Source organism: Triplophysa rosa, linkage group LG10 (assembly GCF_024868665.1).
Source record: "Triplophysa rosa linkage group LG10, Trosa_1v2, whole genome shotgun sequence".
Taxonomy (NCBI): domain Eukaryota; kingdom Metazoa; phylum Chordata; class Actinopteri; order Cypriniformes; family Nemacheilidae; genus Triplophysa; species Triplophysa rosa.
The window spans coordinates 17,111,636-17,138,038 of NC_079899.1; the positions used below are offsets into that span (position 1 = coordinate 17,111,636).

The following is a 26,403-nucleotide window of genomic DNA, read 5'->3' on the forward strand; positions in this document are numbered from 1 at the left end:
TGGGGAGGAGAGAGTTAAGTTTTTGCAGTCAGTAGGCGGGGATTTTTCTAGTGACGTAGGTACATTGTGGTTAAAGATTCGGACAGGTCATGGCTTGTTCGCGTGATTCAGAGTCGATTACCTTTTTTATAAGCTAATAACTTTGTTATTCGTTCACCTTCGGATTTACAACTTGGCAGATTGCTTACATTCAAACACGGCAAAATTAAACACTTCATGAAATGTATTTTTTATGATCTCGAGGAATGTACTCTTTAAGATTTAAATTTTGTGAAAGCCGTATTAAAAACATAAATGAAAAAGTGTTCACAACACAAAGAGTTAAAAAAGCGTGTGTGGCGTAAAACGTGTCAGCACAGCAGTGTTGCATATGACACAAAAAGTTTTGGAAATTTTACACTTTGCTTTGGCCCAGATATGCTTTACACCTTTAATAATCTGCGAATTTCATCGGCTTCTTCTGGATTTACACTAGAGGCATGCCAGTTATTTCTTTTTTCTTTCCCTTTTTTATCTGCTGGCTGATGGGAAACATGTAAAATGCATGAAAAAAGTTACATCTAAAGCACAAGGAAAGGCAGGAATGCAACAGCTCAACGCAAGAGCAAAACGTTGAGAATTTCTCAGTGACTACAAAGTCTCCATAAGGTTTAAAGCCAGTGTGGAATAACCAAGCTCTTAAATAAATTAATAAACCTCACGGTTTGTCATAAAACCTGTAAAACTAGCCCAAAAGACGTATTCAGATCTCGATTTTAGTCTTTAGTCAGTGGTTGGCAGACAACCTGTCCCATGTCCCCACTAATCAGTGTAAATGGATTTTTGAAATTAAAAACCTATGCCGCCCAATTCAGTGCGAGTTGATGTATGTCCCCACAGAGGGACTGTGCATTAGTCTGTAATGTTATTACAGATAGCTTTGGGGCAGGAACAGGCTGAAGGGGACCTGCACGGATATGATGAGAGTAAAAAGTGAAGACAGGATGGACACCAGACCTCCCTCCGCCTCCTCATTACTGTCTGCATGGTGCCTCACAAGTATGCCAGATTTTATTCTCATCATGGAGAACTCTGCATTATGACGAAAATACTAATCTCCATTACTTCCCATTATCCGCTCAGGAAATTTGCGAGATTGTCTTCTTTAGAAATATCTATACAGTATACGCTATTTATGTCAGTAATAATGTTTAAATTACACGTAATGGTGTTGTAGGCGATTTTAGCTGTTTTGTAAACTTAGTAAATATCAGCAAATCTGCATTTGCAAGATGATTTGCGTTAAAATTAGTTCATATAATAAATTCAATGAGTATCTTTAAAAGCTAGAAAAATCTACATCAGGAAGAATTTAGTGTCAGGTCTTGTGTGCCAACTTGTTTTCCTGCCAATAAATTCAATAAATGGCCCTGTGGTTCACACGCACAGAGAGTGAACCAGCGCTGGAGCGAGGTCAAGATAAAAAACCCTGTTTACAGTGTAGATGCACGTCTCCCTTGGCAGAGCAGCGGGCATGAATTGTGCCAAACACAACAAAAGAGAAAAGCAAAGGGACATGTATTAAGAAAGAAGACAATAAAAAATCTTCTAATGCTAAATTGAGCTTAAACATATACACACACATACACAATCTCACAACATCTCTTTAGAGCAAATGATTCTACTTGCCTCTCAATATTCAAAGCCACTCGAGCAGAAACTCTGTGAAATCTAGTTGGACTCTTATGAATCGATTTTAAACGTGGTGCCCATTGAAGTGCATAAACATTTGTCATGGAGACATTAGCTGATTATTTTCTCGCTGATTAGATGTCTGATCATTGTCCTGTAGCTAAGGATAAAGATTGAGAGAACAGTGACCGAACACAGCAATGACAAGTAACTAGCTCATTTGAATATTTAATTTAGTGTGCTCATGTCGACGAGATTGAATTCAATTTCTTTTTCATTACTCTCTTCTGTGTCCCATCACAAAGACATTCAGTACAGAATACCAGTACAGTATAGCTGCAAATATCATGGAAGCAGGTATAAGTTATTGACGGTTTCAGCGGCAACAACATAAGCAAACGCTACGTGGCCCAAACTTAATGTCCGGTAGACCTCTGCAATAACCGTTGAGTAGTTTTAATTTAATTCTATAGAATTAATATACAATAAAACCGACCTGAAGTTAACTTCGGGCCAGGTGCCTGCATCCGATGAAACTGTCTACAGGTCTGCACGATAATGAGTAAAATGATATTCAATATTTTGCTCCAAATTTTAATCCGTCAATTCAGACGTGCCTGTACAATAAAGAATCTTTAGAACTTTTTTATTGTACAGGTACTTCTTATTTTACTTTGCAGACAATTAATACATGTTATATTCTGGCGGTGTTGAACTTCCCTGACATAATATTTAATAGCATGCTATCATCTGTGCACTCGGGCCCAAAAAATGAACCATATATGACTTTATCATATTTTGTGCTTGAAAATGTAATATTACGACAGTAATGCTTAAGTAATCGCAGGAGGCAGAAATTGTTATAACAACTAAATTATGAATTGGATTATATTAAATAAAAAAATTTGACGCTCTGTATAATTTCAGTCAGTATCACTAACTGAAGGCAGAGAAGTTTTTAATGAAGTCTGTGCCGTTATCAACCAAAATGTTTTGACTACATAATGAGGATGGGCTGGTTTCTATTTGCTGTGTAACTGGATAAACTCATTTGATTGCCAACACAAAAATTGCAAATGGCACACAGAAAATGGTTACGGCTTCACTTAACACAACACGGCTTCTTACTGCAAAAAATGAATTTCTGGTAACACTTTACTTAAAGCATATATGTATTAATTATGCCTTGTAATGCACCTTATAATGCATTGTAATGTCTTATGACACAAAGTAAGGTAAAAAATCTTGGTGTCATTTTAGAGTCTGACCTTAGTTTCAGCAGTCATGTCAAAGCAATAAGCAAATCAGCGTACTACCATCTCAGAAACATAGCCAGAATCAGATGTTTCGTCTCAAACCAAGATTTAGAGAAACTAGTTCATGCTTTCATCACCAGCAGGGTGGATTACTGTAATGGACTCCTTACAGGTCTTCCCAAAAAGACCATCAGACAGCTGCAGCTCATACAGAACGCTGCTGATTCTGACCAGAACCAAAAAATCTGAGCATATCACTCCAATCCTCAGGTCCTTACACTGGTTACCAGTTACTTTTAGAATCAACTTCAAAGTATTATTAACTGTCTATAAATCACTCAATGGTCTAGGACCTAAATACATCTCATGCTTATTGACTATAAACCAAACAGACTTCTCAGATCATTAGGATCAAGTCAGTTAGAGATAACAAGGGTTCACTCAAAACAAGGCGAGTCAGCATTTAGCCATTACGCCACCCGTAGCTGGAATCTGCTTGCAGAAGACATCAGATGTTCACCAATAGTAGCTACTTTTAAATCCAGATTAAAAACACACTTGTTTAGCTGTGCATATACAACCTGAGCACTGTGCTGGTTTACATCAACTGCACTTCTATTTCAAATTTTCTTATTTTGTTCTTTTTTATATATACACTCTTTTTTTTGCTGTTTTATTGTTTCTTAAAATCTAAAGTTGTATTTGTGATCTTAAATCATTTGCATTTTAAAGATACGTCTTATTTCTCTTTGTCATTCATTTTATGTAAAGCACTTTGAATTGCCCTTGTGTATGAAATGTGCTATATAAATAAACTTGCCTTGCCTTGCCTTGCCTTGCCTTATGAATAATTGTAACTACAGTTAATACATAATAACACTTGTCAATTAATTGTTACACTTTGCATTTTTAATTAGATTATAATTCTTTACAACATTTCATGTATTACAACACACATTATGAACAATTATAATGCATCATACATTTTTATAACCCTTTGTAATGCATTATACATAAAGGCTTTAAGTAAACAAACTTAAAGGGGTGATTTAATGCTGTTTCATGCATTCTGACTTCTTTACAAAGTTAAACGTGCTGGCTTCTCATGCTTAACATGGTCAACTTGTCAAAAAACGAGTTGGACGTATTACATAGTATTTCTGTGCTCAATACACTCCCCCAAGGTTCGTGTAGGCTGCGGAAAGTTTTTTTAGAACATGGAAAACCGTTATGTAACAACTTCTTGGTCCCTTATTGGGCAATTCTCCCAGAAAAGCACACGGCAAGACAAAAGAAATAGCCCGTCCACGCATCAACCGATAGGAAGACCCGCTTACCATCAAGATTACTCGTTACTCTTACGATAGTGAGAGAAGTTGAGGTGTGTTTGTTTGTTCACGGCATTTCAGTCATGGATGTTATATAAACGGTGGACATTACGCTGGATTTGCATATCGTTTGAAACTGATAGATGGCGTGGCCCCAGCGTTAAAGATGCCTGACATGAACCACACGCGGTAAGTGAAACTAAGTCAGATGACGTATTGTGTGCTCGTGATTTAGTTCCCTCCCCACCTCCCCGCACACCCCCAGGAGGTGGTATTTTTCCGTAAATAATCGTACAGCTGTATCTATCTTTTGTAAATGTGACCAAACTAAATATTCTTCGAAGATAGAAAAAAGCAATACTACTCTGTACTCAAGATTAATGTGAGATTGGCAGAAACTGCACGTTCAACCGGATATTTAAAGGGACAGTTTACCCCAAAATAAAAATTCTGTCAAAAAAAAAAATGGTAGTCAAAAGTGCCCCAGAACTGTTTGCTCTTCTGCATTGTTCAGAATATCTTTTTTTTGTTCAACAGAACAAAGACATTTACAAAGAATTTTTTACTACAATGGTAGTCAATGGTGGCCAAGAACTGTTTGGTTACAGGCATTTTTCCAAATATGTTTCTCTGTGCTCATCACAACAAAACAATTTACAGATTTGGAACAACTTGAGGGTGAGTAAATGAAGACAAAATTTTCATTTTTGGGTGAACTAATCCTTTTTTCTTATCCCTATGGCAGATTTCCTTTTGCTCATTTTAAACAAACTTACTGTACTTTATTCTTATATTTTCTTTCATTAAACAAAGCTCTTGAGTCACTTTCCTTGTCAAATAAATGCATCTTGATTTGAGAATTTTTAGTACTAGAATACAAGACAAAAATGCTTAGTAAGAAAGAAATTCATTTTTTTGCAGTGAATTTCACACAGACATACTGCAGCTAAATACCATTTCCACACTCCTTCTGAGAGATTATTCCTGTTCTGTTTTGGTGTTTGATTCAGAAAGTCACAATGCATTTACATGATGCAGAAATAAATATAGGATTCGTACATGTATAATATACAGTAACATGCCACTCCCAAAACATGACTATATAATTATGTCATGATACTCAGACAAACAAAATATCAAAATCCTATTCAAGTCGCATACTGTATCCAAATCACTTTGCAGCCCCATCAAACTGCAACGATGCACTGGTCTCTTGTCAATGTGTGTTTTCTGTGTTTCTGCAGTTATAGATTTCTTCCACACATAGCCTTTGCCTGCCACCAGCCTCCAACACATCTCGACTGCCACTCGAATGAACTGCAGGTTTTGATGAGAGTTTGCACTTGGATCTAGAGTACGGCCTCTGGCCTGATAAACTGCCATCATGTTTTCTTTTGTTTTGTTTTTTTAAAGGGATACTTCACCTAAAAATGAAAATTCTGTGATCATTTACTCACCTTTGAGTTGTTCCAAATCTGGATGCATTTCTTTGTTCTGATGAACACAGAGAAAGATATTTGGAAGAATGCTTATAACCAGATTTTGCCCCCCATTGACTACCATAGTAGGAAAAAACACAATGGTAGTCAAAAGTGCCCCAGAACTGTTTGCTGTCTTCTTTTGTGTTCAACAGAACAAAAAAATGATAAAGTAATTTTTCCTACTATGGGAGTCAATGGTGAGCAAGATCTGTTTGGTTACAAGCATTCTTCCAAATATCTTTCTCCGTGTTCATCAGAACAAAGACATTTTTATAGATTTGGAACTCGAAGGTGAGTAAATGATGACAGAATTTTCATTTTTAGGTGAAGTATCCCTTTAACTAATCCTACCCATTTTCACAGTCATCTTTATTTCTGTCTTTCTTGCTGTAAATCTGTTACACGAGGACACTCAATTCATCCTGCAGGTCACAGCAAAACCTCTAGCAACGTCAGATAATGTAGGTCTGGGAGAATATACTGTATTAAATATTAACATTATATTAATAATACTTTTGCTGCCAAAATTAAGAAACATTACTATTAATATTTAAAGTAAATGATTACAGTAGTTTGGTTAAAAATGAAAACTGTCACATAATTTACTCACCCTCATGTCGCTCGAAACCTGTATGGCTTTCTTTCGTGTGCCAAACACAAAAAGAGATCATTTAATGAATATCCAGTTGGCTGAACTGAATACAATGGCGGTACATTATGACTCACTTTAAGCTTTATAAAGTATGTGCGGCTTACTGATCATTTCGTACATTCAAACATTTGGTTTTGGTAAAAAAAAAACTATCATTAATAATAACTGATATTAAAAAGTTCACTGCTATAGTATTGAATTTGCCCAACTGGAAATTCATTAAATTATTTTTTTTTGTGCTCTGAAGAATAAAGACATAACAGTTTATAATGACACAAGAGTGAATACACAAGACCAAGAAAGACATGACAAGAAGAGGCAGAACCATGACAGAATAAAGTACATGGTGAGAATATTTTCCTTTTTGAGTGAACTGTTCTTTGAATGGCATTAATATTACTATTGTTAATATCATATCAATGTCAAAAAGTGTCCTAATTTTACCTGAATTCGCCCTATATTGTATATACGTTACAGCTATATTGCTCAGCCCTACTGTAAGACTACTGGAAGTCAGTTTTCATCATTATGTCCACTGTAATGTAAACAAGTAAGAGTAAAAACACAGTTTCTACAATCTGAAGCTGCTGTGGCCCTTTTGCTGAAAGATTCAATATGCACAATGGGAGTGGTTATAAAAGTAGTTAGTCACTTGAATATATGACAGCACACGGAGGAATTTTGACTATATCTGATCTGGGCCCGTATTCACAAAACATTTGATCTTACCACTAAGAGCTCTCCTAAACAGCTGTAAAGTTTTCAGTGAAGCGTTTCCTCTTAAAACCTATTCACAACGCTGCTGAGAGCAAATTTTACTAAAGAGCAGAGAGAAATCTTAAACTATGAGAAAGGGGCGGGGTTGACATCGTTGCTATGGATGATGTCGCAAGATTACTGACTACGACCTCAGTGATTGGCTGATAGAGGTTGGGTCTCTGTCAGTCATTTATTCATTGAAATATCAAAGAATGAGGCATCATGCTGACACTTTGAATTTTGTTTTCTTGCTATACAGCTTAAAATCTTCCTGTATTTGTCAAAAGTTCAAAAAGGATCAAATCACATTCACTTGACTGCACATCATGTCATATCCTCTGAGCTCAAATACAAACAGTCCAAAATGACTTCTACACAAGATACCATAGAAATGATCTGATAAAGCTTGCTTAACTCTTGCACGTTTTAGACGGTATAAGCGGGTCTTTAAAGGTTGACTTGCATGCAGACCTGATTTGGCAAAGTGTGCAGTTATGTGTTTACTTCCTTTCGCAAGTACATAACAAGCAGGAAGAATGCACAGATGTACTGTAGATGGAATAGACAGTAAGCTATTTAAAATTAGATTATTTCATGGCATACTGTACATGTATAGCATTATACAATAAAAATATATGATGTTTTAATATTGTATATTGTATTAATGCTATTATTAATATATGCATACTATGTACAGTAACTGTAGCCTGTGACTCCAAAGAGAGGGGTACACAAAATGTTTGAAGAGGTACACCATAGTCAAACGTTTCGGAACCACTGAAATAGGCTTTGGAGAATAAATCTGTTTCCAACTGTTAAAATCCATTTCCATCTGTTGAAGATAATCATCTGTGAAGATAATTGTACCAATCTATCTGACTCATCCTGAATCACAAAAAGTACTGCACTGATATACACTGAAACAACATGCAAAGTACCAAGCATACAATAACAGAACATTCGTGCATTGAGAAAAAGAAAGAAAGAAAGAAAGAAAGAAAGATCCAAGCAGATTAGCCGTATTCCTGCTCAATATGTTTGTGAATCAGTGGTGTTAGCAGAGCAGCATGGACAGTGGAGTAAACCAGAGGGTTGCAGCTTTGTTTCTGTGGCAGCTCAGCCAGCTGTGATGATGGAAGCAGTGAGGACTCACAACACAATGGCCACAAGCAGCTGAGCATCATGATGAATTTAAGCATTAAAACAAGACCAGCACATGTGCTTTTGGAACTCCCCATCGTGCCATTAAAACACATAAACGTTTGGGTTAAGTGTTAACTACCTGGAACCCACACAGAGATCTGGAGTAAGCAAAAGCTTTGTTGCGGAGATGAACAATACACTTACCTTCGGTCTCACCACACAACGTGCACTGTGAGTCTACAAAACCAGAAAAACAACAAGAGAGAGAGAACTTTAAGGAATTTTAGACATTGTTATTGAAAGAATGATTATCTTACAGGAACATCAACCTTTTGTGTGTTTTTCAGTTTTCACATTTGTAGTTTCAGATGCCATGTTGAACATTAAAGATGAATTTTAACCATAAATTAATTCATGCATCTGTTATTCCCACCTGCGCTGAGATTTACCAGGATTTCCCTACAATCAACCTGAGATGCATTTCAAAGTATTTTAAAGTAATTACAAACATTTTTTATATCCATATACTTTACATTCAGTAAAACAACAAACGTAAATCTCTGTACAAAAATACACAGGCTCGTAAAATTAAGATGTACTGTAAGAAAAAGTTAACACTCTACAAACTCTGTCATGTATCAATTTAATTGGTCTTTTTCCTTTTCATTTCAATGGACATTAAAAATAAGTGCTGTATTATAAAAGGCCTTGCGGCGGTACAGCGCCAGTTTAAATTACTGTTGTTCATCTGAATTGATGATTCGACGAGTAGATCCGTTTGAATATTCATTCAATAGCGCTGTCTATTTAAAATGTCTTATTCCCTTGCCGCCAATTAACAAATGCCAGTCATTTGTTCATAAGAATTTTGAGAGACGTGTTTCTGGGGGACTCAAGTATTGCCTTACCATCAACTCTGTCAAATATGCAGTGTGTTCTGAAATGTCAAATGTTATACCGGTGCAAAAGATTATAGAGTAGAAAGAAAAAAATAATGCGAGTCATGAGTCAAGGCAGTCATTTGAAACAAAGGTGCTTATAAATAATTACTTTCAATATTTTTCCTCCTGCAACAGAACCTTTGACGGTCAGATCATTGCAGATGCACGAAGGCAAAGTATTCACAGCAATTACGCAGACATGGTCACTTCTAAATGAAACAAGCTGTTCATTAATTATACACCTCATTAGATAACCAGAGAACCTTTGACCTAATTTACAATCTGCAGTCAATCACATATGACAGCTAGCCATCCTTAAAGATCTTAAGACGTGAGAGACATTAGTCTTCCTCTCACAATGAAACCTGCACCAAGTGCAGTGGAGCTTTTATCCTTTTCCCTTAGTATATATTTGCATTTCATTGCCGATTTTACTCAAACTTTTACTCTCTGAAAGTATGGGGCCAGATCAACCTCTACAAATCTTACCTCAAGGTCCCTCAAACTGAAACTTTCAGAATTGTTTTATTTCCTGCTGAGCTCTGTTACTCACCAACTTTCATGAGTCAAAAGGCACCGGACTAAAAATAATATATAAAAACTGAGTTGTGGCCTCAGACAGTTACACCATATATTTAATGCCTCATACAGGGTTAGAACATGTACAGTATTTACTGTTACTTAACTTTTTTGGGATAAAGACAGAAAAATCAGTTGTTCGGCAATAAATACAGAAACAGTGTTTAAAACTGTATCTTTACTTCACCCTGATTATTAATATGTATAAAGTAAAGCTCTCTGGTATGATTTTGTGAGAAACGTCGTTTGACATCAACCCACAGAAAGAAACTGTAGGTGCGTAAATTAGCTTGCAACCTATGTTTAAAGGGATACGTCACCCAAACATGAAAATTCATAATTTCCTCGCCCTCAGATTGTTTCAAACCTGTATAAATTCTGCTGAACACACAGAAAGAGATTTGGAAGAATGTCAAATCTCATCCCCCATTGACTCCCATAGTATTTGTTCTCCCTACAATGGCAGTTAATGGGGGATGAGATCTGACATTCCTCCAAATTTTTTCCTGTGTGTTTAGCAAAACAAAGAAATGTATACATGTTAGGAACAAAAGGGATAGCTCACCCGAAAATGAAAATTCTGTCATCATTTACTCACCCTCTTGACATTTCAAACCTGTATGACTTGCTTTCTTCCACACAACACAAAAGATATTTTGAAGGATGTTGGTAACCGCACAACAACGATGGCACCAATTCACTTACATTCCTTTTGTGTCCATACAACAGAAGTGAATGGGTGGAGCCACTGTTTGGTTACCAACTTTCTGAATTTTCATTTTGAGGTGAACTATCCTTTTACAGTATGTATTACTGTTGCCTTAGATGTTTCCTTAGGAGGAAAAAAGACACAAATAAGACGATTGTTTCAAACATTAATTTAATAAGAAGAAGATAACAGAGTCCTCGAAAACTACAAACATAAAAAAATCGGACTTAGGTTTTAGTACAGTACCTAGCCAAATTTGAAAACTGTACCTCAGAAAAACCCGACAGCATGTGACTTTCAGCAGAATTTTAGATCCTCCCCAAAGAAGTGCAAACTCCCCTCAGCCCAAGCTGATCAAGAAAGAAGCGTTTCGTCTCATTCCACAATGAAGCTTTCTATAATTAACACCAGCATTTGCATATTAGCCTTGTGTGCTCACACTGTCTGCTTTAGCTGCTGTAGTGTTAACGGTGGGAGTGTCGGGGTGATAATTAGCTTTTTTTGTTATGGTCTTTTTTCACAGGCACACAGAGGCTTTACTTCTGCTCTGTGAGGAGACGGAGCAGTAACGGACGATTATTTCATTATGGAAAAGATTCAAAACACTTCCTTTTTGGTGAACTTCTGTTCCCATACGATGAGATCATTCGACACAAGCTGATGGATCGCCCACATCTGCGTGCATTAACCACGCATTCAATAACAGCCCTATTAACACAAGTAAAATAATGTTGTGCACAGCGTTAAACAAGTCCTCCGATATTTAATGGAGGTCAATTCAAAGATGATCACAGTGTAGATACAATATATTGACAAGTCCCCTGGCTAGTGTATTATAAACATTCTCATGTTACTCTATTTAGATTGCTATTGATTTCAGTTTCTGCACTCCAAAATAACCCCTCTTCTGCTTGGCTAACTGCTCCTGCAGGAGCTGATAAAGCACTTCTGGACTTTCAGATAGTATCAGACTTTATGAAGAATCTTCAACGGGGGTCCGCAGCGGTTCTGCAGGGGTTCCGGTAATGGTTGGATTTCAAAATATTATTTGTGAAAAATGTAAATATGCATTAAACAACAAACACAATACAAAGTGAACTTCATTTCAGGTAAATGTTTAAATGTTAAACCCAATATTCAAATGTATTATAAAGTATATTACTATGTATAAAGTAATTATTTTAATTTATTTTATAATTTAAGCATTATAGTTATGTTAATACATTAATACAGTAAAGTACTCAGGTCAGGCTTGCAATGCAACACAAAGTCTCTGACCTAAAAATAAAACCCGAAGACCGTTGCTTGCAAAAGCTTAGTCTGCAGAAGAGCTCCCTAGAATTTATACGTCATTGTCAAGTTTTAATTTTGAAGTACAGTTCTTCCGCTATAACTGCTGACCCGGTAGCACACATAAAAAACATCTCATATTTACCTCAATATCTGCTCTGAGGCGAAATGCTCTAGATCAGCATGAGGCCTCAATGTAAAGGATCCCAGAGGTGCTATTATCTGCTAGTCAGCAAGAGTGAGATGGACTCATTCAAAGCACCTGACAATACAGATCGATTTTAGAGGAGCAGACGTTCAATAATACCTGGCTCAGTATGGGACTATCTTTAGACAGATCTAGACAGCAGTTTTGATGAAGTTATACACTAACTGTTATAACAAGGGACATTTTGCTGTATAATTACATCACTAGAAAAAATCTTTGCATCTGTTCTTAACCATTTTAAAAGAGCATCTTTCGCTTGCAAAGTGAGATTAGTCACTTTCTCAAAGCAGCTTAACATTAAAACAATAATACTAATAATGATTTACTCTATTCAAAGCTATATTTAAAAAATAACTGGATCACTTCCTTCCTCCATCTTTTTAAATGTGTTCTCTGCTAAATTCAGTAGTGATAAAGGTGAGATGCAATACAAAAGTCCCATCTCTTACATTAGTTTTGATACGAGTCCTTGACCGTCTTTGCTGTTCTTTTTCCAATATCCATTTGCTTAAAAACACGGTGCAATGGGTCCAGAACCAATTCTTTTTTTCCTCACAAAACTATTGAAGTTTCGAAATAGATGAGTGTGAGTGTGTGTGTGTGTGTGTGTGTGTGTGTGTGTGTGTGTGTGTGCGTGTGTGTGTGTGTGTGTGTGTGTGGTGTGTGTGTGTGTGTGTGTGTTTGAGAGTGTTGGGAAAGGTGTTAGACTGATGCTTATTTTCTTTCTTGTTCTGATATATTTTCCCATGCTCTCTGAGGCACAGAACAGACTTGTCATATATTACTAAACATCCAGAATCTTAAAATAAACTTGACAAATCACGGGATACAGAAAAGCGCACACAGACCTGTACACAGTGAAGATTGTAACTTGTTTTGTGAATTTTAAAGAATAAAAAACAAAACTTCCTGTCACAAATGCCTTTATATACTGTACGTGACAATAACTTTTTGTCTGTGACGACTGGCATCAGCCAGATTCATCTAATGTAACCCAATGCCAAATAGGTTGCGACTACTAATGTACACATCAAGTCACTTTCACTTTTGTTCATGTGGTTTTAACAAATACTGTCAATTCAATTTCAATGTGGCTTCTTGTGTCTAAAGGGTAAAGTCAAATAACATATTATAAACCGTAACACCTGTGAGGCTTCGCAAACATCTGTCCATCTGAATTATGTCTCCTCTGTGCACCAGCGTCTTGCTTGTTTTATCTCTGTGTGTGTGTAAATGAATGAAGTGAAGCTATTGTGCTGAGCAATTCTGTGTGAGGTTTGAAGAGTGATGGAATTCTTCACGGACGAACACCCTCATGTATTATATGAGAATCCTTCACCAAGCGCTTGTTCTGTGGCCTCCACTTTCAACATCTTTAATGACGTTCCCCTCCCCTCTTTTCATCCTGTGGCCTTATAATTCTCTCATTTTTCTCGTACTATCTCTGTTTCATCCTTTCATCTTCACCTCTCTGTGCTGCTTCTCTCACTCCGGTTTCATGAATTGGCTCACTGAGGCGTCAAGAGCAGAAGTAGAGCATACAGACCTCAGAGACAGGAAAAGAGAGAGAGACAGATGATAGATGAGACGGAGGAGAGTGAGAGAGTCGGAGTTGACATGAAGAGGTCATTCCGGTTCTTCCTTTTAAACTGTGAAGAGTCATTGCTGATGGCGATGGCAATATAGCATTGTGACTCGATTTGAACCTCAGGAAAGGACATCGAAAGGTTTCAAGAACACTGATGATTTTTAAGATGGCTTATTTTGTTGAGGCAAAAGCTTATCATTACAGCTGAGGAAGTAGAGAAGTAGAAGTGGTGGAGAACACGTATTAAGAGATAGATCACCCAAAACATACAAATATAAAAATTCTGTCAGCATTTATTCACCTTCATGTCATTCGAAACTAAGTAAGAAGATATTTTGAGAAATATGTCAGCGGTGTTGTGTCCACAATGGAAGTCTATGGAGGCAATGCTGTTTGGTTACCAACGTTCTTCAAAATATCTTCTATTGTGTTCTGCAAAAGAAAGAAAGTCGTACAGGTATAGAATGATGTGAGGGTAAGTAAAAGATGAAAGAAATTTAGATTTTTGAGCGAACTATCCCTTAAAGCCGTGTTGCTCATATAGGAGATTAAGGTTTAAATCTGGCCTGCGATGTCATGATCCTATTTCCCCATCTCTTCCTAATAACCACAAGTGAATAATAAGACACAATTTTTTTGACAAGGTAAAACTACTTTTTGCATTACAAAAAAGTATCGTGGTATTGCCACAAGAGTGGTACAGTGATGGTACCAGATGGCAATACTACTTTAGAAAACCATGTACTTAAAAAAAAAAAAAAAGTAGAAACAAACTGCATTTTTCAAATAAGAATGTAACCCCATTTTAGGTATGTTGTCAAATGCTGTGTAGTAATTTCATAAACAATCATTTAAAATCCTTGACCACTGATAGTCAACTTTCAATGACTTTGATGGCTATTTTTGTTGTTGTTGTCAGATGGCAAAAACAACATTAAAAAGCATAATTTCTCTGGACAACATGAACTGTACATCATTGCTAGTAGGGGTGTAACGGTTCTCGTTCTCAAAAAATTTAACCGCACTGTTCTGTACCAACGGTTCGGCACGCGAAGAAAACTCGCTTGAGAGCTGTGAGAAGATCCGAAGCATGCATAAGGAAAGTCATGGCGCAAATATTGAGTTGTCTTTGAAGCGCTTAAACAGACAAATTCACACACGAAGTAGGTAAACATGCCCCTCTTGTCGAGTATCTTAACAAACATAGTAGGTTATGTCTTAAGTGAACGGACGAAACAGACGAAAAACAACGCATGTGTACAGTATCAGTGTACTGGATCCGTTTCATTCCTCTTAAAGCGAAAGCAGCATATTCCTGCTGTCTGTTAAAAGTCAAAGAAATCACTCACTGCTTGTGACTCAATAGCTTCTGTAACTTCAATTATGATTCATCTTTATTTAATTTGTGCATATGCAATGTTACGTTAGATTTTATTATTTTAATCCATTTCTATACCTTAAAAGGTATATATACAGTATCTTATTTTATTGTCTGCTTTGCTCTGTTGTTATATTGGTGCTGTTACTTATAGCTTGATTATTTGTCAGAAGTCCCTAAAACCGTGACACAAACTGAACCGTGAGTAATTTGAACCGTTACACCCCTATACACCTTCTCACAATATCAGCACTATTTATTGACATCTAAATGTCCAGTGACATGTAACCAAATGGCTTGAATTCACAATGCTGTCATAACACTCGGGGCGTGCTCACATTTAGCCCGGTTGCTCTCAAAAATGTGAAAGGTCTAACAGGAAATGACATCTGTGCACCACCGAGGCTCGAGCCGTACCAGTTGCATCAGGTTTTCTGTACAGGTGACACAATAACAGCGAGTAGAGCAAGCTGCTGCCATGGACACTTCTGCAATCTCAGACAGAGTATTAGCTAAGACCGGCGTTTGTATGATTTCCTAGTATGGTTTCATTAGGGGGAGAGAGAGTGCAGATGTTTGTGTGACTTACTGTCCCCCACAGGTACAATCTGTCTAAAACCAGCTATCAGTCTCTCATTGGCCCTCAGTGTTCTGAGCTCATGTTCTGGTCGAGTCACACAGTCAGAGAGCTGCGGGCGTGTGCGTGCCAGCTTAATGCCTGTCATTTATTTAATACGTTGCTGGTGATTATGAGAGGAACCCTGGAGAAATATGACGGGAATGAGGACGCTGTTTTTTCTCAAAACTCAAGAGTTACAGCAAACCTCCAGGGAAATAAAGACACACATTTTTTCTGCATCAGAAACAGAGGTGGTTACACAGCTTATAATAATGGCACCATTGTGTCAAACATTTTTGTATAATGAACATAAACTGTATATCATATACAGTATACAGAATGGGCAAAAGTGATGTCCAGAGGGCACATTTGCACAATATTTGCTTTAAATGACCCAACAGGTCAGAAGAAAGCATGAAAATATGAGGTGTACGGTATAAAGTGAAGAGAAGGTAAGGTATTATTTAACTAAATTACTTGGCAAGAAAGTAAACTACAAAGTATCAGGGAATATGGATTTGAATCTAACATACAAAAATATGCCATAACTTGTGGCCTCAACTGTATATAGTATATTAGAGATGAACCGATACTAAATTTCTTCACAAATGCTGATTATTCAGACTGATATCTGCCGATACCAATTCTGAAGATTAAATGAATACTTCTTAACTTTCTGAATGTAATTAATTCATATATTGACTATTGATATTGAACATCAAACTGGTGATGTTTCTTAACATTTTCTATATAAAGAGCACAAATTCATAGCATTTTCCTGTCCTCTTTTGATTGACAGGATATATCGGCCCTGATAATCGATTGAAAAATTGCTTTTATTATTGCCCGATATATCGGTGCATCTCTATATTATATACATATACATATTACATTACATTGAAATTTGTTGAGTCAAAAAGAGACCGTAACACTGTAGCTAAACTAGTCCACTGAAAAATACACTAGGCCTACAGATTAACAATCTAATATATCAATATAACATAATATTCTTCCAATATTTATCTTGTTGATGGGCTGATTGATTGGTTTTCTTAGCAGGAACTTTAAATTAATTTACAAGAATGACAAAGTAATTTTAACACAAATCAATATATCATGAATTTATTTATTTGATGAGCAGCCGTGCAATAAGCGAACATAATTGAAAAACGAAACCCCTTCAGGGTGATACAAGACCTAATCAAACTGTCTGGGTTTACTTCCCTACATTGACCTAACTGTGCATTATCAATGACACATCTAAAAACTCTGCAAAAGACTGGTGAGAAATGCTCCAAATGTGTCTAAAACAACAAAATCAAACGACAATCATTAAGAGTTTCTTAATGATAAGTAATTGGCACAGTGCACTCACCAGGCTCTCAGTTAATACACCTGCTGCCCGAGTGTGTCAGAAAGAGACAAAGAGCAGCGCGCAGCAGATGTGAATCTGAGCTGGCTGGCTACGACCGACCCAATCCACAACGTCACTTAGGACTGACCCAGTTTCAGTTGTTAACTGCTGTATTACTGCTGGTTGGAAAAACGGAACGCATCCAAGGATGACTCTTAAATGATTCATGCATTATTTTTGTTTGTTTGCCGAGAGAACATTGTGCGTCGCAGAATTTGAACTGGTCTGAGCATTCACTGGCAATGTATTTGATTTGAAAGAAGAAAATGTGAATCAAACGTATTATTTATATATTATCACAGTATTGTTTAGTGATGATGTGTTGCCAAGCAACGACTCCTACGTGCATCAACGCTGTATGATGACAATTTGAATGGAGATAACTATGGAAAATGATGGAATTGAAAAAAGGTTCATGCATTCAGGGTCCTGCACACAAAATCACTATTAAGCCATTTAAATGCCTTTCCATGCCTCTACTGGGCAAACAAGAATGATTATCATAATGAACATTTAAAAAGCAAAAAAAAACTAATTTTTCTTTCATAAACTGTAATATTAGGAAGTTCATATTTAATTGCTGAATGCATGTGGATTTCATAAAACTCTGCATTTGTCTTGCTTGTACTTTTTTTTTATTTTATTGAAAACTATCGCAACCATCACTAACCGCGCAATCCTCTGAGATGCTCCGCAGCTTTTAAACAAGCAAACATCAATATCACAACATCACAAAGTTTCTAGAAAACAGGCCAGAGGCAGATGCAGTCTGCTCTACGCTTTCAATCTCAATTTAACAGCCTTGTGCTCAAAATCAGTCCTCCGTCCCTCTTCAGATTCTATCTGGACAGGAACCTCAGCTTCAGTTTTCATATGGATTCGGCAGTTTGGTCGCAGGGCATCAATAAAGAGCTCCGAAGTGCTCTTTCACCTAATAACAGACTCTATGTTAAACAAGTGTAGAACAGCCATCTGAGGCTCTCTCGGTCCTTAGTAACCTAGCAACCAACGCCAACACAGTTCGCTTTTTCAACCAATGTGTAAAGCTTCTGGAAGTCCTTAAGTCATTCGTAGGTGAGGGGAACTTTGCCTTATTACCTCCGGCGAAGAAAAAAGACGTGTAACTTGAAAGTGTGTTTGTGTAAGTGCTTCGCTTTCACATGAATGGCTTAAGCAGCAAACAGAATAATCCAACACAAAAAACCTTTGAGATGACCGTTTCTGATCTAGTTGCCATGGTGATGTTCGGAGCCGAGATGTCCCTGAATGTTGTAGCATCTCCTATTGCTTATGCTAATTTAACACTCAAATAACACTCAAATGCTATAAGCTGGTTCCTCAAAAGACACCTCTCAGACCTGAATCTGAATCATGTATATTTAATCAAAATCTCTTCATCTTCCTAGATTGATGTTTGCGCCAGAGATCTTCATGCCTGAGGGAGCTGGACCAGAGCCAGAGGTTAAACTGTACCTGTGTTAGGCTGCCATTACAAGAAACATTAAAGTGAAGTTCAGCTAACAGCCGGCGGCGACTGGATTAGCGCTGCACTTTAGCGCTCCATCACACAACTCAACAGAGATCCAAAGCGCGCCTGCTACAATGAAGCTGCAAAAGATTCAGAGATGGATTTGCCAGGACAGGAGTGTTAGCAAGATACCCTCGATATATGTATATCATATCAAACAGGTATATCAACCAAGGGGGCCTTAAAAGGATAGTTCACCCAAAAATGATACTTCAATTGCTCACCAGGGCTCTACACTGTGCCCAAAATGCTCGAAAATGCGATAGTTTTTAATAACGTGCAAGGTAAAATTTCACAGGGTCGCATTGGATTTATTTGAACATTTACTGTGATTTACGAGTGGTGAATGACACGCTTGTGATAATTGCAGGAAACAGCGAGCATAGAGCTCGTGCACTCCCTCTGTCTCCAAACTAAAGCGTGTTTGACTTCATTCGGTGTTGCGCAGACAGAACAGCATAAAAGCACTCCATATGCTTTTAAAACGCTCTCACGGAACATTGATGTCATATTCCGATCGTTCTGCGTCATGAAGTCGAACACGTCGGTTTCTGAACTGTCTCTCTACCTCACATGTTAATCGAAAGCAAGGTCGGAAGACAGAATCCATGTTTCACGTGGCGCATTCAGAGAATATTTTTACCTGAATTACAGCTGGGTGTGAATGTGCTCAAAAACATGTTGCCTTTTCTTCCCTGACAAGTGTTCCGCACATGCAGCTGACATAAAGGTTCCTATCCACTTTGAAATGTTTTTTCCTTGTTAACTTCTATCTTTTGCGATGTCCTAACAGCTGTGAAAAACAAACAGCGCATCAATGTTCGATTCGTGACGTAATGACTCATTTTGTTGAAAAAAACTCACATATCAAACACTTAACTCACGACTCACTGACTGAACCCATCAAATCAGTCACTCAAAACACATCAGAACACAAGCGTGCTTAGACCATTTAACAAGAGTGGTTAGTAAGATTAAGCATTTCAAGTTTATTTATGACAATGTGCAGTAAAGTACATATATAATAATTTAGTTCCGAGTTACTTTTGAGTTTTGAGCTAGCTAATTTAATTTAATTTTATGTGGTAAAAATAAAGAAGGCCAGTGGCAAAATTACAGCTTTTTGCAAAGGGGGCAATAAAGGAGGATTGTGGAGAGCGACAGGTTATATTTGTGTCAGATCATTTCATAGCCAATACTGTATATAACTTGAATATAAAACGAAATAATAACAACTATATAAAATAACAAATACAAAAAAGTTTCTTTGCATTAATTTTAGATGTATTGGGCTCGCAAGTGTTAAAGTGCAAATATGAAGCGGTCTATAGCCGACTATTTTAAAAGATAGAGTGACAAATTAACAGAACGATTCATCAACTGAGGTCATTATGCAAGGACATTATGATTACTATAAAAAAGGGTGCGACCAAATTGTAAGTTCGACCAGTGGGAAAAAGAGCTGCTCACAGTTGTTCCAAACCTGTGTACATTTCGTAACTGTTCTATTTCCCACATTCTTCAAAATATCTTCATATGTGTTCAGCAGAACAAATAATTTTATAAACAGAATTTTCATTTTTGGGAGATCTATCCCTTTAAAATGACTAATTTAACACGCAGACAAAAAGGCACTGATTTGGGAAATACAGTGTATACACTGTAAAAAGTGATATACTGTACAATTTATGTCAACGTGCATGCCACAATTGTTTTGATGCTATTTAATTTCGTCATTAAGTTTCCTAAAAAGTGCATAATTCCTTGTCCTTACTGATACAGACGTTTAAAAAGCTTTAGTCACAAAACACTGTGCTGATTCAGCCACTAATTCACTTACTCTAAAAAACACAATTTTTTCAATACATCAATTATTTTACATTGCATGCAAATTAAAATTCATATGATTCTTCCTTGTGTTCATTTAGTGACAAATGGTACCTAATCATATTAAACCTTATATCGAACATTGCATGTAGGCCTACTTAAAAATGGCTTTCTCCGACTGAGAAAAAAAAACAACACAATTATATTTTGGATGTAGTCAAATGGAGTGTATTAGCACTGATGAGAGAGAAGGCTCTTAACACAGCACACACAGGGCAGTTGTGTGGTATCTCCCACTGTCTGTACAGATGTTCACCGGTATGATATCTTTGAGCCCTGTGGATATAGAACTACTGATGTGCAGTGAGCCATAGATTCCCAGAGTTGATCTACCACCTACAAAAACATACACATGCACGCACAGATCAAAGGCTTGCAAGTTTTTCTCAAGTGCAAGTGCATAAATGCATGTATACTTGCATACAGGGCATTTAACCTATAGTAAGTGTGAGCCATATAATACCGTATAAAAAAAGCTAAATTACCAATGGTGAAGCCCTAATCTAACAGATAGAGTTATCAGAAACGCATTGTTTACTGATAATTCTGACCTCCCCTGCAGGCCTCTGAAGTGAAAGGGTACCATCGTTGTTCGGTTACCAACTTTCTTCAAAATATCTTGAAGGATATTTGTGTTCTGCCGAAGAAAGAAAGAAGTCATACATGTTTGAAATGGCAAGAGGGTGAATAAACAATGACAGAATTTTCATTTTTGATTAAACTATCCCTTTAAATATGGCATCACCCTTGACAACATACAGTATAAGACTTCAACTGTCCTGTCCTGTAATCTTAGTAGTGGCTTGAATCCCTAACATTCAAACAGGATCAAGTCTACATTAAAATTATAATACACATAAAAGAACTGATCCTAATATAACTCCAAAAAATGTTTAGATCCACTGCTGCTATCATATTAGCTAGAAATCTGTAAAGGGAAAAGGCGTCCATTAGCCAAGGCCTCGGCAGCGGTTCTGTTAGAACAGACCCAAGACAACATCTGTGTGTGCTCAGACAGATCCAAGAGGCCGTGGAGAGATTAGCAGTCTTTGCTCTCTCATGATTAGCGCTACCAGCTACACAGAAACACACAAGGCTAGCATCTGTCTCTCACAAAAACATTCAATTCAACTTCAGTTACATTGATTATAAAGGTTTTTCTTCATAGCTTACGCTTGCTCGAGCATCAAACGCATTTCTGGAAACTCGATTTGACTATGAGCAATGCCCTGTTAAAACGCTGGCAATCCACAGACCAAATTGCTCAGTAGAGCTTTACAATAGAAAAAAGTGAAGGGAGAGGAAGGGAAAAGTGGGTTTAATATTAAATACGAAGTGTCAGTTTCTGTTGCAAACAGAGGAATAATCCCTTGATGCCGTTAGCCGCATGATAACACGATTTTAAGCCTCTCTCTGTGGGAGTGAACTAAAAAACAAATGGAGTCAAGACAACTTTTCAGAGACTGTTTGGTGCAGTTTGATCCCAGTGACCAACATTAATTTACCATTATAAAGGATGGAACCGGAGTGTCATTTCAATCTACTTTAAAGAGACAGTACACAAAAAAATAAGACGGTAAGAACTCACGAGTGTTTCGGCTCATTACGGTTATGCAGCAACCTTTTGAATTCTGCTGCTTTTCAAGGAACAATTGAATGTGCTATAATTAAAGGAAGTATTTCTAAAAAAAAGGGTGCACCCAGAATTTCATAAAAATTTGCATTAGACTGAGCAATTGTTTAGTGTGAAACTAAGAGCCCATAAGTAAACAAATCAAAGGCAAATGTGATATTTGTAACCATCGTTTGACATTTCAATACCACCATAGTACATTTTATAAAATGAAATGTAATCTTGTAGAGTGATTCAAACCAACTAAAGGTACAAAAAAAAAAAAACAGAAACCATCAAATCCACTGATAATAATGTTTTTACTATGGTCTAGTTGCCACATAAATAATGTCACTTCTCGGAGAATAATGTTATTAATAAGTGTTTTTACAATGTATAACACAACAGTAAACAAAAAAAACGATTGACATAGAAACTGTTATGAACAAAGACGGAACATATTCCCTTTTCAACCTATAGCAGTCTTGACTGGTTGATTGTACAACATCAATAAGTTTCATAGCAAAAACAACACTAGGTGTACACATAAAAATCTAAATCTATGTCAATTATAAATACTAGAATGCAGAAGTGCACATTTTCGTATATGTTCTTTTATCATTTAAGATGGTTTCTATACCGACTGACGCAGCACTTTTTCCGAGCGGCTCAATTAAGACTCGACAGAGGCTCTTCGCTGCACCAAACTCATATCGGCTCAAACTGTTCCTGAGGGAGCTCATGTCATCCTCCCATTGGCCACATATTATGGGAGGCAATTTCGAGTGAATACATTATCTTTACCCTTCAGCACTGTGCTGAATTTCATTAAACTCAGACACAGCATTGTTGCTTTGCAAGATACGGGCTCCGGCATAGCTCCGTATATCCATCATCTGTACAGCTGTCTTTTCCCTTTACTATTTAAAATGAATGCTTTCTTGTCCAATCAAAGTACACGGAATACAAATCTAGAACCTAATAAGGACACAACCAACTTGAGTAGATTACTAAGACAAATATATCAAGATGGAATCACAAAACGTCCAGTCATACCCAGGAGTGACCAAAAGTGCTGTTAGACGAATCAAACTAATACGTATAGTATTAGGTTAGGCTAACTGGTTAGTAAGGGAATCTTGAAAAGGTAAGTCTGATGTAACAAACCCATTGTGTAAAAACAGAGCCAGCTGCTGTAAAAGCACACAGCCAATCCATCATTTTTTGACAGAAAGCAGGATTAGACGGCCAGAAAATTAAAGTCAATTTCAAACCACAAAAGATTCATACTGAATTTGGTTTTAACAGATTAACAAAAAAGCAAGTTTGATTTTAAAGCAAGAACTTCCTTAAGTTGTGAATATGTTTATCTCTTACAGTTTGCTCACAGCTGACGGCAACAAAATATTTTCCCCCTCATTCGAAGGGACACGGTGGAGAAGTGTGTCAGATTATGTCAACATACCACTGTGCCTGTTACCCAGCACTAACTTTCCCCTAGAGACACACTACCATCCAGCAGACAGTACGGCCTACAGCCAGGTCGGGCACACACACATACAGTACACAAACTCAACCCCGATTCAGCATCTGAAGAGAGGTCAGAATAAGGTTGAATGGAAAATAAGTGATACGGTATCTCATGACGCTCTCATGACAATTTCCAGGGCAGTTTAATGTGACATCATGGATGTAATGAGTAGTGTTGAAAATGACACATGCGTTGAAGAGTTAATCACTTCATCACTCCATCCTGAGGATATACACAGCCTGCTTGGCCTATGCAAGGTCAAGAGAACACCGTGAGCCACAGAGCCATTATAAACGTCTCGATTTATCAGGCTTCCGTATAATTTGTGTATGTGTGCACTCTGAAAACCTGCGAGCTGCCGTTTCCCTGCATCCGTTAGTATTTGCCCGTCTCATAAACATGGCCATGTGGCTCTTGCTGTGCCGCTGCTGCCCCACTCGGCTAACTACTCAGCCTCTTATTTCCCAGCATGCATCTGGCAGCCGTCACAAACTATCTCTGTGAGGGGGGCTCGGAGTGAGATGCCAGAATGTGAGCCAACTCACTTGTCCTCCCGACTTTCACAAAGAGATGTATATTTTTGTGTTAAACTCACAAACGCGTCTGCGAGAAAAGCGGTAATTAAGAATGAATTGCGCCCACTGATGTGTAATTCATTTGCACACGTCTTCTGCAATGTTTCAGCACCCAGTTCAGTAAATTACGCAAATCACAGAACACTGCAAACACGTATTATGAGCCAAACATACATAGAAAAAAATGTCCCCCGAAAACAACAACAATGACATCATTTCAATATGGCACAAATCTGCAGTAGTTTTGCACATTGGGGGCTTGCAGGTATGAGTGAAATAAATGCAGCAAAAAGTAGGAAAATAAGGTAACGGTTTCACCCCACTGTGTCAAAAACGTGTCTATGAAGATAATAGTGATGATGATGGTGATTTTTATGATTATCATGATGATTTCTGCTCAGATGATTTTACCTCCACAAAGTATATTTGGATGACGAGAGGAGAGAGAGAAAGAAGAGAGGAGGGAGTTAAAGAGAGATTGAGAAAGGATCTCTTGAAGTTGTTAAGGGTGTGTTCAGTCTTCCAAAAAGTTAAAGCTGAATTAAATAAAGAGCCCTGAGATACATGAAATGCTGAAGAGAAAAGCTTTGAAATGAAATGCTTTGGGAAAAGTATAATTCCCAAAGAACAACCACACTGTCTCCCCCATAGGACAAAAAAGTAAATACTTAAAACATATAAAACTAATTAAAAAGTGTTTTTTGTTACTGCATATACAGTATACACACTAGCAGTCAAAAGTTTTAGAACACTTACCTACTTACCAACTTATTCATGTTTGTTTCACATTAAAGAATAAATACTAATAGTACGAATGATACTAAACTCATCAAAATTATGAAATAAAACTCCCATATATTAAATATGGGAATTATGTTGTAACTAAAAAAATGAATTAAAACATGACATTTTAGCATCTACAATATTGTCACCTTTTGGCAAGAATTTGCAAAAGGTTTCTTCGGATTTTATCAAGCATATTTACTTTTTAGCTAAAATTATGATTTTTTCATTCTGTGAACTACTAACAATATTTCTCCCAAATTTCAAATACAAATATTGGTTATATTTGCATTTATTTGCAAAAAATGAAAACTGGAGAAACTGGTCAAAATAACAAAAAAGTTTTTTTCAGACCTCAAATACTGCAAAGAAATCAAGTAAATCATATTTACTTTTGTTTTAGGCAATAGAACTATACTTTTTGCACAAGTTCAAAAACTACTTTTTATGTGATAACCTCAATTTTCAGTCTTTCACATTGCTGTTGGATGACTTTGTCACTCCTGAGGTTTGATTTTGTTAAAATGTAAAGAGTAAATATTACAATGTCCTTAAAATTACATTTCATGCAGTGTGTAATGTTGCTGTGTGTGAATGTAAGCAGTCTGCCATGTTGTAAAGCCGAAAGTGAAAGAATAACAACATTATTGGCTTCGGAAAAAAGAATCATGCGAACGAGGCGTCTGCCATTCTAATTTTAGTTCCGGGTAGAATTTGCGTCACTCCATGCATTGCCTGCCTACATTCCATTTGCAACACTGCACGCGGTAGACCAATCACAGCAGACTAGACCATCTGACCAATCAGATCAGAGTAGGCTGACAGAAAGGAGGGGCTTAGACAGATGAATAGCCGAACGAATCATTTGAGAGTCAGTCAGTAAGAAGTAAGGTAAGAATAACTGCCTATTATTACAAAGTGTTTTTACACCATGTATGTACATAAACTTGTTGTTGGACACTCCATAAACCAAAGTAGGGCCTTAAAAAATCACAACATTTTTATTCTTTAACAGATATTTTATTATATCTTTTCATGTGACAACACTGAAGAAAGGACACTTTGCTACAATGTAAAGTAGTGAGTGTACAGCTTGTATAACGTGTAAATTTGCTGTCCCCTCAAAATAACTCAACACACAGCCATTAATGTCTAAACCGCTGGCAACAAAAGTGAGTACACCCCTAAGTGAAAATGTCCAAATTGGGCCCAAAGTGTTAATATTTTGTGTGACCACCATTATTTTCCAGCACTGCCTTAACCCTCTTGGGCATGGAATTCACCAGAGCTTCACAGGTTGCCACTCGAGTCCTCCTCCATGACGACATCACGGAGCTGGTGGATGTTGGAGACCTTGCATTCCTCCACCTTCCGTTTGAGGATGCCCCACAGATGCTCAATAGGGTTTAGGTCTGGAGACATGCTTGGCCAGTCCATCACCTTTACCCTCAGCTTCTTTTGGGGTTGTTAT

The 26,403-nt window shown here is 37.2% G+C and overlaps 1 protein-coding gene across 8 annotated transcripts in view; it reads right to left on the bottom strand.

Moving 5' to 3' along the window:
- The window catches only part of LOC130559876 (disks large-associated protein 2-like), a 127,036-nt gene that overhangs the window by 48,585 nt on the left and 52,048 nt on the right, over positions 1 to 26,403 (bottom strand). For 7 of the 8 annotated variants that reach the window (XM_057343186.1, XM_057343179.1, XM_057343178.1 and 4 more), the window contains one exon: positions 8,495 to 8,527. The exons of the other annotated variant lie outside the window; for it this stretch is intronic. In XM_057343186.1, coding sequence (XP_057199169.1) covers positions 8,495 to 8,527 — 33 coding nt within the window. The remainder of the gene's footprint in view (positions 1 to 8,494; positions 8,528 to 26,403) is intronic. 8 annotated transcript variants of the gene reach the window in all.